The sequence below is a fragment of the Mirounga leonina genome, unplaced genomic scaffold, assembly GCF_011800145.1.
Source record: "Mirounga leonina isolate KUSES-001 unplaced genomic scaffold, KU_Mleo_1.0 Mir_101595, whole genome shotgun sequence".
Lineage (NCBI taxonomy): Eukaryota > Metazoa > Chordata > Mammalia > Carnivora > Phocidae > Mirounga > Mirounga leonina.
Window position 1 is genome coordinate 9893535 of NW_023270158.1, and position 12766 is coordinate 9906300.

Sequence of the window (12766 nt, forward strand, 5' to 3'; positions counted from 1 at the left end):
ATGAAACAGCCAGTTGGTATGGGAAGGAGTATGGGGGTGGGAGGCACAAAACCAAGTGTCAGTGATGTTAGAATTGATACTGTCCAGCGGTAGTTGTGGTGGCACGAAACAATGACTTAATCTTGTCCAAATGTGATGGCCTCACGTGGGAAGATGGTGGGGGGACGGTTGGTGGGAACGAGAGGCGGAAGGCCACGAAACAGAGTGAGTGACCTAACATTCCTGTCCAAAGGTGTTCAAAAGAGAGCTTAAGGATGGGGAGATGGGGGTGTGGGTGGAGGCGGTGCGGTGGGCCACGTAACAGAGATTTAGTGACGTGACAATTAAGCCTGTCCAACGGGTGGGGGGCGGGCGTGAAACATAACCACATTTAATTCTGCCTAAGGTGGGGGTGTGGTGGCAGGCATGAAACAGCCACTACTGTTAAGTGGTAAAAGGGACATGAAAAGCAAAGTATCAAGACGTAATGAGAATCCTGAAGGGCCCTAGCCAGCCCGTCCAGGGAAAGCCTCCCGGAAGAGGTGCCTGCGGCTGAGAGGGGCCTTGAACAACGCGTAGGGCTGGCTTCCGGGTGTGGACGCCGGGCCTCCTTGCAGTCCCACGGCACCTTCGCTACCTCTGGGTCGCGAAGGACTTAGCCGGGGGGCGGGACGCGGGGCTGCTGCACTTGCCGGGCGGGGCTCAGCCCCAAGAGCAACGGAGGGAGGCGCCGGCATCTGGGCGAACTCAAGCCAAAGAAAGCGAGGGCGGCGGCAGCGAATCAGCGGCCGGCGCGTGCGACCGCGCGCCCCCCGTGCCCCCGGCGCCCTCCGTGCGCCGCGTACGTGCGGCGGCCGGCTCCGCCCCCGTGGGCGGGGCCTGGGGAAGCCGCGGGCGGCCGGCGGCGGCCCGGGAGCTGCTGCTGCTGCGGCGGCTGCACCCGCGGCGCCAAGGCCGAGGCGGAGGCCGGGGTGCGAGCTCGGCTGACGTGCCGGATCCGCGCGGCTCGGCTGCATCGGCTCCTGCGGCTGCCTGAGCGTCTCGGCTGGTCTGTGCACGGCCTCGGCGAGGATGCGGCTTTTCCGGTGGCTGCTGAAGCAGCCGGTGCCTAAGCAGATCGAACGCTACTCGCGTTTCTCGCCATCGCCACTCTCCATCAAGCAGTTCCTAGACTTCGGTGAGTGCGGGGCCGCAGGCCCCCACGGTCGCTACGGTCCCCACAGACCCGGGACGCGGGGCCGCTACCTTCCGGGCCCGCCGCCGCCGCGGGTCTCTGCAGCTCGGGGCAAAGTCCGTGGGAACCGCGGGCGGGGCTCCGGGATGCCCGGGGGCTCTCCTGGGGAGTCGACTTTCGGGGCGCGGAGGGGGCAGGGCCTGGCACCCGCACACCAGCCAGGGCTTTACCTGGAAACACAGAAACCGCGTCCGAGGACCCTCCTCCAGGTGGGACTCCCCAAACCTGCTTCGGTAGCTTCAAATCTACTTGACACAGACCTCACCCGTCCTTAAAACTTAGTAGCGGAATGTGGGTGGATTTTAATGTTTTTACTTGTAGATTCTTTTGTTGTTGTTGTTGTTGTTGTTGTTGGGTAAGAGCTGTTTAGAAACACCTTGAGGTCGAATAAATTATGCAATAGCATTTTGTTCCTTTTTTGCCCTAAGGTGCTCTCATGTGCCTGGAGTGGTAGGACTCGAACTGTTGTCCTTTTCATGTAATGTTAAAGCAGTTAGAGGCCTAGACTGCGAACGCCTTAAATGCTGGGGAGGAGAGGACGCGTGGGCCCCTAGCGTCAGAGCAGGGTCTGATACACCCCCCGGTCTCGGTGCCGACACCTTTCGTCGCGCCGCCCCTTTTGTGTCCCACCACCTTCTCCGGGGTCGAGTGGGCTGGTGGGCAGCTGACGCGGATTGAGGTGGGAGCGCCGAAGACCCGGCCGGCCCTCACCTTGCCCCAGAGGCCTAGCTGAGATGGGAATAGATTCCACCACCTTATGCGCACCGGATCGTGTTTCCCCAGAGTGGTGCCTTTTCAACCACGGAGCGAATACTTGGAATTGCTGAAGGCGAGGGAGCTGGTTGTGAACCACCTGAGAGTAAAACAAAAATGCGCACCCAGGTATCCGAATGGAGTTCAGCATCCCTGAAGGGGAATAAAATGGAGCAGCAAAGATGTTCTGAGCTCTCAAGGGAACATAATGGGGCATCTCTTCATGTAATGAATTTTATGTACATGTAAAGGGACGGTATCAGGTGGGAATAAAAACTAAAAGTGCAGAGGAGGTAGAACATCCAGGGAAGTATTAGATATGCAAAATGTGATGTTGCCTATACTGAAAAAGTTGGGATAGGAAGAGAGGACCAAGTTAAAGTCGAGGCCATATTAGATTTTAAGCACCCACTTTGCCAGAGAATGATGAGGAGAGTCAAAGTTCAATGAGATGTTGATCTTGGCATCTTAAACTTCACTCCTGAAAGCCTTTCAGTAGTTAACAAATCTCTGGCCCCTTTTGAAATTTTAGAGGTTTGATGCGGCTCCTGACTTAAGGGTTTAGAAACAAAAGGTCACCATTGCTATAAATAGCATGTTTTCCATCTCTAATTTATGGTTTAGAGAAGATTCTGAAGGTATCAGCTTCACTGGGGTAAACTGAGTTAAGTTAATTCACAGTAAAAGGAGCAAAAGGAATCCAGAAATTCCCACTTTCTTCCACCCTCAAACTTGACATGATAGCTCTGATAGCTTGGCGAAATTTCAGTTGATTTAGTTCTACAGCAAGCTAATATCTACCCATGTTAATAGGTGTCTTGGCAAGAATGTTACTTGAGTAGGAAAACCACAGTGGGGGATAGTGTTATTGTGGAAAACCCGTGGGACCAGTATCTGGAAATGTGTTCTAATTTTTGCTCTGCCACTAACTCAAGAGTGTGGCCTTGGCTGAGTGAACCTCACTGGGGTTCATTTTCCTCATTAATAAAACGTGTGGATTGTATCAGGCAATCTCTCAAACATGACTCCTGAACTGTGTGATTGTAGTTTCAAAGGGAAAGGGATGAGCTTCTGAAAAGAAAATTACCAAATCTCCTGGTAGGTATTTCCCATAAAAGGCTTCTGACCTATTTTGGGAGAGGTAGAGGGATACACTAATCTAGGATAATGGAGGAAGCCTAATAATTGAAGTCTTTTCCTTATAAGGACGCTCGCAGAAGAGCTATATATAATTGTAGTGGAATTTGCTAGAAACTACAAGCCTAGTTTGTAATATCCAGAGACAGGTGGCGGGCAGCCTATGTTTAATGACAACAACTAGAAGAAGAGTGTTGTCACACAAAGGCCATCTCGACTTCTACCTTTCTTTTAGTTCTTCTAGCTCTTGATAGTTCTTTTGTGGCAAGTAATGTAGGAGTTTGAGAATTTAGAATGGATGTGGGGATATTTTTAAGGTAAGGAGGAAGAAGAAGAATAAAGAGGCTTTATGCCCCTTCATGATTGTTGAAAACTGCAGATGAAGGCCACCTCATATGCTTAAAGGACCTGCTGGGGAGCAGCAGATGACTGCATGAAGCCAGCCAGGTGTGGGCCGTGGCAGGCTCCAGAAAGTATATGCTGGCTCCAGAAGGGGCAGGTGATTGGCTCCAATTCAGTATATTTTAAAAGACCTGAGGCTCAAACAAAGTAGATATGTGGACTATATTGACCTCCAGGCTGCCACTTTGTGACCTTTAGGATTTTCTCCCTCACTGTTTTACAAACAGGACATAAATTTTTGACAGAGTAACCGGACAGGGACCAAAGAAAGGATGTACATGGAATTCAGTGTTTCAGTATTCATTATGAGCACATCAACAAATAAATTGTAGTTTCTATGGCCACTGAAATAGCTTTATTATACTAATCTATCCACACTAGTAAAATGAGATTATCTTCCTTGTTTAAGAACAAAGATGAAAACTGGTTGTTACTTCAGAAGCAGTGATTTGAAAGAAGTTTTCTCATTCTCAACACTCTTGACATTTTGGGACAGATCATGGTTGGGGGTGTGCCCTGGGCGTTGTTGGAGGTTTACTAAATAAAGCAGCTTCTCTGGCCCCTACCCACTAGATGCCTGCACGTACTAGACAGCACCAGTTGTGACAACCCAATGTCTCCAGACAGCCCCATGTCCTCTGGCGGAGCAAAATCACCCTTTGTGGAGGACGACTGCTGTAAAGCATTTAGATCCGTGCTTTTCATGCCTGGGTCACATCCCCCAAACTTATGTAAATAGTCTGGGAGTGGGGTGCAGGGCACTGGTATTTTTGGAAGATTCCCAGGTTGTTCTTAAGCATAATCAGCATTGAAAACCACTAATGAGATAATCTTCTGATCTAGAGTACTGTTGCCCTTTCATATGTGTGCCATATTTTTCTATGCCCTTTAAAATAGTAAGAGTTTCTTGAACTCCATCTTTACTTAATATGGCCTTCCACCCAGTTAGCAAGTGTAGCAGGAATAGCAAGTGTTCTAAATGGATTATGAGTTCATAATGGCAATAGTGCATTCTAAAGGGTGGGTTTTTTTTAAAATGAGCTTTTCTTTTTGGTCTGAGATGGGAGTTACATGGTTTCAAATTCAAAAAGTGCCAAAGGACATAGAAATGTCATCTTCCTACTTTTGTCCACTAGCCTCCCCATTTTTTGTATAAATGGCAGCTTCTTATAGTTCTGTCTGTACCTTGCTTTTTAAAATTTATACCTTAGGGAGGGGCGCCTGGGTGGCTCAGTTGGTTAAGCGACTGCCTTTGGCTCAGGTCATGATCCTGGAGTCCCGCATCGGGCTCCCTGCTCGGCAGGGAGTCTGCTTCTCCCTCTGACCCTCCCCTCTCTCCTGTGCTCTCTCTCATTCTCTCTCTCAAATAAATAAATAAAATCTTAAAAAAAAAAATTATACCTTAGGGAGATTTCTGTATCTTTATCTACAGTACTTCCTTTTCCTTTTTTAGGGCTTCTGAGAGTTTGTTTGTATGAGTGTTCTATAATTCATTAGCCAGCTCCCTCTTTATGGCTGGTGGGTTGTTTCTAGTCTTTGCTCTGGCAACCAGTGCTAGCATGAATTGTCCTCTACATGCCTCATCCCATGCGTGTATGAGTGTATATATAGGGCATACTCCTGAACATGGGATAACTGCCTCAGAGGGTGTGTGCATTTGAACCTTTCATAAACATTGTCAAATTGCTTTCCCTAGAGGCTATCTGTTTATCCTCTCACTAGAAGTTTCTGAGAGTGCGTGTTTTCCTATGCTTTTACCAAACTGTCATCAAACTTTTCATAAGTAAAAAGTGTTATCTAGTTAGAATTTTTTCTCCTTGAGTAAATGATTTTTTATTTTGGTTTTTTATTATGGAAACTTTTGACCTTTACAGAACTAGCAAGAATCATATTTTGAATTCCTGGGTTCATTATATTGATATCCGTGTACTGTTTGTAGATCTTGTGTGTATGTGCAGTCTGTCAGATTTTCTTATCAATGCCATGCTTGTTTCAGAAAACTTTTTTTTCTGTATTAAGACCAATTTATCTTTCAAATAATCTGTTCTTTAAAGATTTGGTAGTGGGGTGCCTGGGTGGCTCAGTTGGTTGAGGGTCGGATTCTAAATTTTGGCTCAGGTCATGGTCTCAGGGTCGTGAGATCGAGCCCCATGTCAGGCTCTGGCGCTGGGCATGGAACTGCTTAAGATTCTCTCTCTCCCTCTTCCTCTGCCCTTCCCTCCTAAAAATTTTAAATAAATAAATAATAAAAATCTTTACAAAAATGAAGATTTGGTAGACTCCCCCTGTGAAACCTTTTAAACCTAGTGTGTTTGGGGACTATTACTCTTTGACAACTTTCTGTATTCTGTGGTATTGATCTGTATAGATTTTCTGTTTCTTCTAGAGCACATTTTGTCATACTTCTTTAGAAAATTGTCCTAGTCATTGAGGCTTTAAGTCAACTTGCATAGCTGAGGTTTCTTATCAGTCTTAATTTTCTCTGTGGCTATTCCTCTATTTTATATTTGTTCTCTCCTCCCCTTTCTTGATTAGATTATATGGTAGTTTATGATTGGATTCCTTTGTTAGTTTTATGACTTTTGTTTTCTAGTTCATTAATGTCCACTTTGACTTTGTTAATTCCCTCTGATCGCCTCAATCTCGTGTTTCTTATTTTTCTTCTGAGTTGGACACTTGGTTTCTTTTCTGTTTTGCTCTTTGAGTACTTAAAGGCTACAGTTACTCCTCTGTTACTCACTGCTTTAGCAGCTAAGGTGTAAGTATTTGACTGATCCCTCTCCTCCCAGCTCTTCTGTATCTTCAGATTCTTGTTCTGTGAACTAGGAGTTGTTTGAGTTTTTAAATTTTCAGGGCAGGTACATCCTGCATTTTAATTTTCTTTATGTTTAGTTTTGTTGCATTGTGATCACAGAATGTTATCTGGATTATTATTTCTTTAATTTGTGGATGTTCGCTTTGTAGCCCAATGTATGGTCATTTCCTGTGACTGTTCCTTCGGCAGCAAAAAAGAAGATGATGTTCTCTTCTCGGGTTACAGAGTTTGATATACCATATTAATTATGTTATTTACTTTTCCTATACCTTTACTTTTTTTATCTACTTGATCCATCATGACCTGAGAGAAGTTCAAGTCTCCTAATATAATTCTCTTTCTCCCTATCTCTCTGACAGTATTTCCTTCATACCTGTTTGCTGCTGAGACATTCTTAACTGTCATGTCCTCAGTGCAAGATGTACCCTTTAGCGATATAGAGTGCTGCCCTCTTGCCCTCTAATATTGCTTTTTAGCTGGATTCAAGCTTATTTGACATTGAGATCCAGATCCTTATTTTCCTCTTGTTTACATTTTTCTGGTGGAGCATTGTTGTTTTATTTTGTGTTTTTTTCCCTTTTTTAAAAATTAACATAATGTATTATTTGTTTCAGGGGTACAGGTCTGTGATTCATCAGACTTACACAATTCACAGCGCTCACCATAGCATGTACCCTCCCCAGTGTCCATCACCCAGCCTCCCCATGCCCCAAGCCCCTCCACTCCTATATTGTGTGTTTTTTTAAAATTTTCAGTCTTTCTGAATTACTTTGCCTTAATTGTTGTCTTTAAATGTAGTATAGGGGCGCCTGGGTGGCTCAGTCATTAAGCATCTGCCTTGGGCTCAGGTCATGATCCTGGGGTCCTGGGATCGAGCCCCGCATCAGGCTCCCTGCTCCGCGAAAAGCCTGCTTCTCCCTCTCCCACTCCCCCTGCTTGTGTTCCCTCTCTCGCTGTGTCTCTGTCTGTCAAATAAATAAATAAAATCTTAAAAAAAAAAAATGTAGTATAAAGTTGGTTTTGCTTTGTGAATCAAACTTTCTCTATTATGTGGTTAAGTTTAACCAATACATATATTTGTTGATAGGAAAGATCTGTCATCTATAGTGATAAATCTGTAATTTTCTCTTGCTTTGTATTTTTAATACCTTAATTTTCTACTGTATTATATACCTCATTTGTTTTGTTTTATTATAGTTCTTTTAACAATTAGGTTTGAATTTTTGGTTCCTGTGCTTATCTTAGGCCTTCTTTGTCCAGTAAGGTCACCACCAGCCACTTGAGCTTATTTAGCATTTGAAATGTGGCTAGTGTGACTGAGAAACTGATTTGATTTTAAAGCTGATACTTGATTCAATTAACTGGAAAACTTCTATGTTTAGAGCAGTTTGGATATGTGACTCTCCCTTAACTGTAAATTTGATGAAATCTAATTATAGGTCAGTTACTTTTGATAGAAATTTAGGTTTTGAATTGAGTTGTGCTATAAGATGCGCAGTGGATTTCAAAGACAATATAAGAAATGGTAAAATATCTCAATCTATTTTTATATTGATTGCTTGTAGACATAATATTTTTGGATATGTTAGATTAAATGAAATGTCAAAACTTTCACCTGTTTCTTTTTTAGTTAATGTGGCTGCTAGGCAGTTTTAAATTACACATGTGTCTCACATTATTTTTCTATTGGACAGAGGCTTCAGGTAGTATATATTAATTCCTCACTAGGAGTAAGAGAAGTATCACATTTTCATGTTCAGAATAAACATTTTATTGATTTTATTTCTCAGTATAACTTACGGTTTTTTCCCCTATGAACCTGTTACTCTCAGGATTTTTGGACTAATTTATTGTCGTTGAAGGGCAGTTCATGCTAATGGTGGCTCTTTGTTATATTTGCAAAAGTTTGAGTTCTGTCTTTCCATTAAGTAATTGTTATGAATGAAAACTTCTCTTGGTGGTATAAGGAAAGGAGAACTTGGACTGTTAAGACGTAAATTAAAGACAGAACCTTCTGAATCTTGAATGAGTTCATAGGAAATGATTCACATTTTCATTTGGACCTGCTGTTCATCCTTCAGTCTCACTCTGGCCACTTCTGGTTCCTTCACTCCTCACTTTGATTCCCTCCCTGCAGACTTACTTCCCATTTGCTTTATTTCCCAGTTCCTTTGCTCTTGTCTTTTGCACGGCTGCACTGGTTTTAAAGGTGTTTGTTCCTGCCCTCCTTTTATTTTATTTTATTCAAAACCGTCTCTTCACAGAGGGCAGCGCTCGCCCCTGATTTGGAACCTCTCACAGCTTCTTCAGCTGTTTGCTGTCTGCAGAGTGGGCTCTCCGTAATGATGATTCCTGGCTCCATGTAAAGGTTATTAAACACCTTAGTGGTTATATAAGTTTAAACTTCCATAATGTCCGCACATTTAAATATAGCATCTCCCAGATAAAACCACCAGAAGGCAGGTTGTCTGACAGCTCAGCTTTCTTTTCACAGAAAAGATTTCTACCACCATCACACTGCTTCTGTGAACCCGGGAGCCTTTAGCTTTTAGAAGACAACAGCCGATTCCCTTATTTTTACTGTTCTTGAGGTTTAAGGGCCCAGCCGTCTTCTGTTTTCCTTTAGAAAGTATTTTAAGATTCTGATACCCACTGAAAAGTTGACTTTGGTTTCAAATGACTGCTCTTCGAAAAGTCTTGGTTTTTAAAGTCATTTTGCTCCTCAAAGCCTGATTACCACTGGAGAGAACAGTGATTTTGTTTCCAGGGGAGATGAAAAGATTTTTTCTTTTTTTAAATTATCATGTTAGGAAAGAGGAAAAACAATTGCGTTTTGTTTCCGAGTGTGTTTATTTTGTTCCTATACATATATGTACACGATACACCTTTTCTCTAAGCAGGAGGGTTTTTCTCCTGTGAAGAGTTGCCAAGAATTAGACTAACCTGTTGGGAGACAGACACCTACTATTCAGAATTAAAAGGGGAAGAGAACGATTTCATTTAGGATAAAGATGTCTAACTTGGCTTCATGCATCTTGATCAGTATTTAAACTTAAAGTCCGAATTGGCCCTTTGAGGCCTTCATGATCAGATAGGGTTGGATTTCAACATAATCTGGTTTATTAGGCTCTGGGCACTTAAGTTGTGACTCTGGCTTAACTGTATGCAGTTTTGTGTGGGAGTCTGTAGTCTTGAAGGGGAGACATGGCCACACTTGCTGACCTCCGATGGGTGGTTTCCTCCCACTGAGCTTTAGGAAATTTATTAGGCTGTTGGCAAGCTTTGAGAAACCTTGGATTTATTACTGAATGGAATCAGAAAATATCACTGCTTTTCCTTTTCCTTTATATCATACAGGCATTTAATTATTTGACTTCCGTGATAAGCTGAAGTCAAGAGTAGGGCAAATGCTTTTGTTTTCGGAATACCATAGTGGAAGATAGGTTGTCAAACTATATAGCCCAAGAGCCAGCCCTCCCTTTTTTTTTTTTTTTTTAATTAGTAGACCTTATTTTTAATAGTTTTAGGTTCACCACAAAATTGAGCAGAAAGTACAGGGAGCTCCCACATACAGCCCCTCCCCAAATATAGCCTCCTCCATGAACCAACATTGGCCCAGCATTATTATCCAAAGTCCATAGTTTACGTTAGGCATCCACTCTTTTGTGTTGTATGCCCTGTGGGTTTTGATGACACCTGTTTTTGTAAATAAAGTTTTATTGGAACATGCCCATTTATTACATACTGTCTGTGGCTTCTGTCCCTTCACAGCAGCAGAGTTCACTGTTTGGCCCACAGAGCAAACAAGTTTACCGTCTGGCCCTTTACAGAAAGTTTTCCACCTCTAGTCTAAGATAATTGTATCCTGTTAAAGTAGCTTGCAGAGATTGATCTTAATTTGCATTTAAATGATGAAGATCTGTTTCTCCCATTTGCTAGTGAAAGTAAATCTTGGCCATCTGGAGCCTAATGTGGAGTTAGCTAAGCCTTTTCCAGGTAATCCGTGGTTTACCTATAGGGGATGTGCCCTGGAGTGGGATTACCATGTGGAAGGCCAAGTTTAAGTGTACTGGTTTCTCCACAGCCCTGCCGCAGTGAGGTTTTATGATTTTTTTTTTTTTGAGGCTTAATGATTTTAATTGTATAGTAGGTAACATAGAAGCTAATCATTTTCCCTTTTTTCCTGTGTGGGTTTATTGTATGCATTTTGTGTGTAAAGTGTCCTTGACCATTTACTAACTGGAATCTGGAGTTTTAATCATTTGGATGAATTCCCTGTCTCTATTTGGCATAGTAACCTGTTGTGCTGTGTAAATATTGTTTCCCACTGTGTTCCCTTTTGTGGTAATTATCAAAGTATACAATTAAAGGCATCTGGAAACAGTATCACCTCTAATTCTTCCATCCATTTTTTTTGGGGGGGGGATAGCCTTCCAGCTTTTGCCCATATATTTACATATGTTCATGCTGAATGTTGGTTTCCTTTTTATTTAGTGCACAGTCTGAGTTTTTATATAGTCAGTCATTTACAGTGCTTTTATCATGGTCAGATTTATCACCTGTAGTATTTTGCAAATTGTTACTAAACCCCTCTGGAATTTATTGCCCTTCTGAGGGGACTTTTGTAGCTAACTCACTTTTGCTCTGTTCTGTTGTCTAGTTGCATAGCAACAATTATTAAGACCTCAAATCTTTCTTTGTTGTTTCTGTTTTGTCACATGCTGCTCAGTTCACAGAGTAGTTTATATTTGTGGATTCTATTCAGTCAGACACCTTTTCTGATTTTAACTAAATATATGTTGACTTTTGCCTTGTAATTTGTGTTGAAATTTGGTAAGGGCAGTTCTTATTTACTACCATAAATTTTTAGAAATTCTTGCTGTTCTTGCCCACCTGTTCTTGGTGAATTAGTTAACTTACAGGAAAGTGTGCTAAGGGGACTGTGGGTGGCTTGCCTGGCATTAATAGAAACTAACCTGGAAGCATTCATCTAGCCCATTTCACTTTTATGGGGGGGGGGTGTCAGTCAGTTTACCTTCATACTTCCCCTGGGGGCAGAGCTGGGTTTGATTGAGATGCCTAGTGGTATCCTTCATATCCCTCAAGGAGAACCCTAGTCCTGGTCAGTGTCTCATCTTTACTGAGATGATACTTTCTGCGGTAATGAACGGCACAAACATTAAAGCAAACTATTATGTTTACAAAGGTCTATATTTATATTCCCTCTAATTGAATAGTTGGGGTTCTAACTGAATCATAGATTATTTCCTGAAGCATCACACAAGCAGTCATGATTTTATTTTCATTCTTAGGCTTGATACATGATTCCAGTCAACCATCTGAGTTGTACCAGTGTTGCTTGCTTTCTTACTAGGGCATGGAGGTCAGTATATAATAGTTTCACTGTTGGGAATAAATTACTAAGTATCTAACATTTTCCTGGAGCAGAAAGTTAGTATTTCCCACTGTCTCCTTGGCCAGAAAACAGTAGGGTCCTTTGAGGTTTGTAACATACCTATCTTTCCCCAACAAATTGTTACATTTTCACAGACCAGGGCATACTCCAGGTTTTATCTGAACCTTTCCTTGGCTCTGTTCTAGTAGAGTACAATGTTTCCTTAAACTTGGTAGCAGATATTCCTTGTATAAATTTGGTTAATTCCTCCCACTCCTGATGTTAAATAGAAAGCAAAATGGTAATTGGCATTTTGCTCTTCCTGTACTGGTCAGGTAATGTGCTCAAGTGAGCACTTTATTTCTAATCATCCCTTCAGCTACTTGATCACAGTGAGGTTCCCTTTCTCTAGAAACTGCCCTTTGTATAGAGGAAGACCACTTCTTTGGTTAGCCTTCTTTCCAGGTTCTCTGCCATGTCCTCTCAGGCCTATATATTCATATCCTGCTTCCTTAACCTCAGCTTGGCTTCAGTAAAGCTGTTCAAGAAGGAAATGAAAATGGACTCTTTGGAAACTGAAAAAGATTGAGTAGATTCAGCTAGCATTTTCTGAATGCTTAGCAACACTGGTATAAAATACAGTATCATGGACTTCTCACAACAGTCGTGTCCATGTTACAAATTGGGAAACTGAGGTTCAGGGCAGATCAGAAAAGTACCCACACATACAGTAGAGCCAGGGGATCCAGGACCTGCTCATCTCACCACCCCTCTGTAGCCGAGGAAGTAGCTAAGGATCGGGTGCAGTGTGGGAACAAAACACACTAGAGGGGAAGGAGCGACAAGTGCCCTGTGGCCGCTTGTTGAGTCACGGCATCCTCAAGTACAGCCATTTCCTTCGTGAATGTATTCAGCAGTTATCTTTCCCATGTAGGATCATCTAGAGAAGGAGAAAAAGGATAGTCGGTAATGCTGGAAAGTCTCTTAAGACTATGAGGACGTTCTCCGTCAGTTTCCTAAGAGGCTGAAACAAATCTCAGACATGAAAATA

General features: G+C 42.8%; 1 protein-coding gene across 1 annotated transcript in view; it reads left to right on the forward strand.

Annotated features, from left to right (window-relative positions):
• The first annotated feature begins 864 nt into the window (after positions 1-864).
• PDK3 (pyruvate dehydrogenase kinase 3) overlaps positions 865-12766 on the forward strand; it is a 73005-nt gene continuing 61103 nt past the window's right edge. Inside the window, exon 1 of the mRNA XM_035000985.1 lies at positions 865-1156. Coding sequence (XP_034856876.1) covers positions 1051-1156 — 106 coding nt within the window. The 5' untranslated portion in view covers positions 865-1050. The remainder of the gene's footprint in view (positions 1157-12766) is intronic.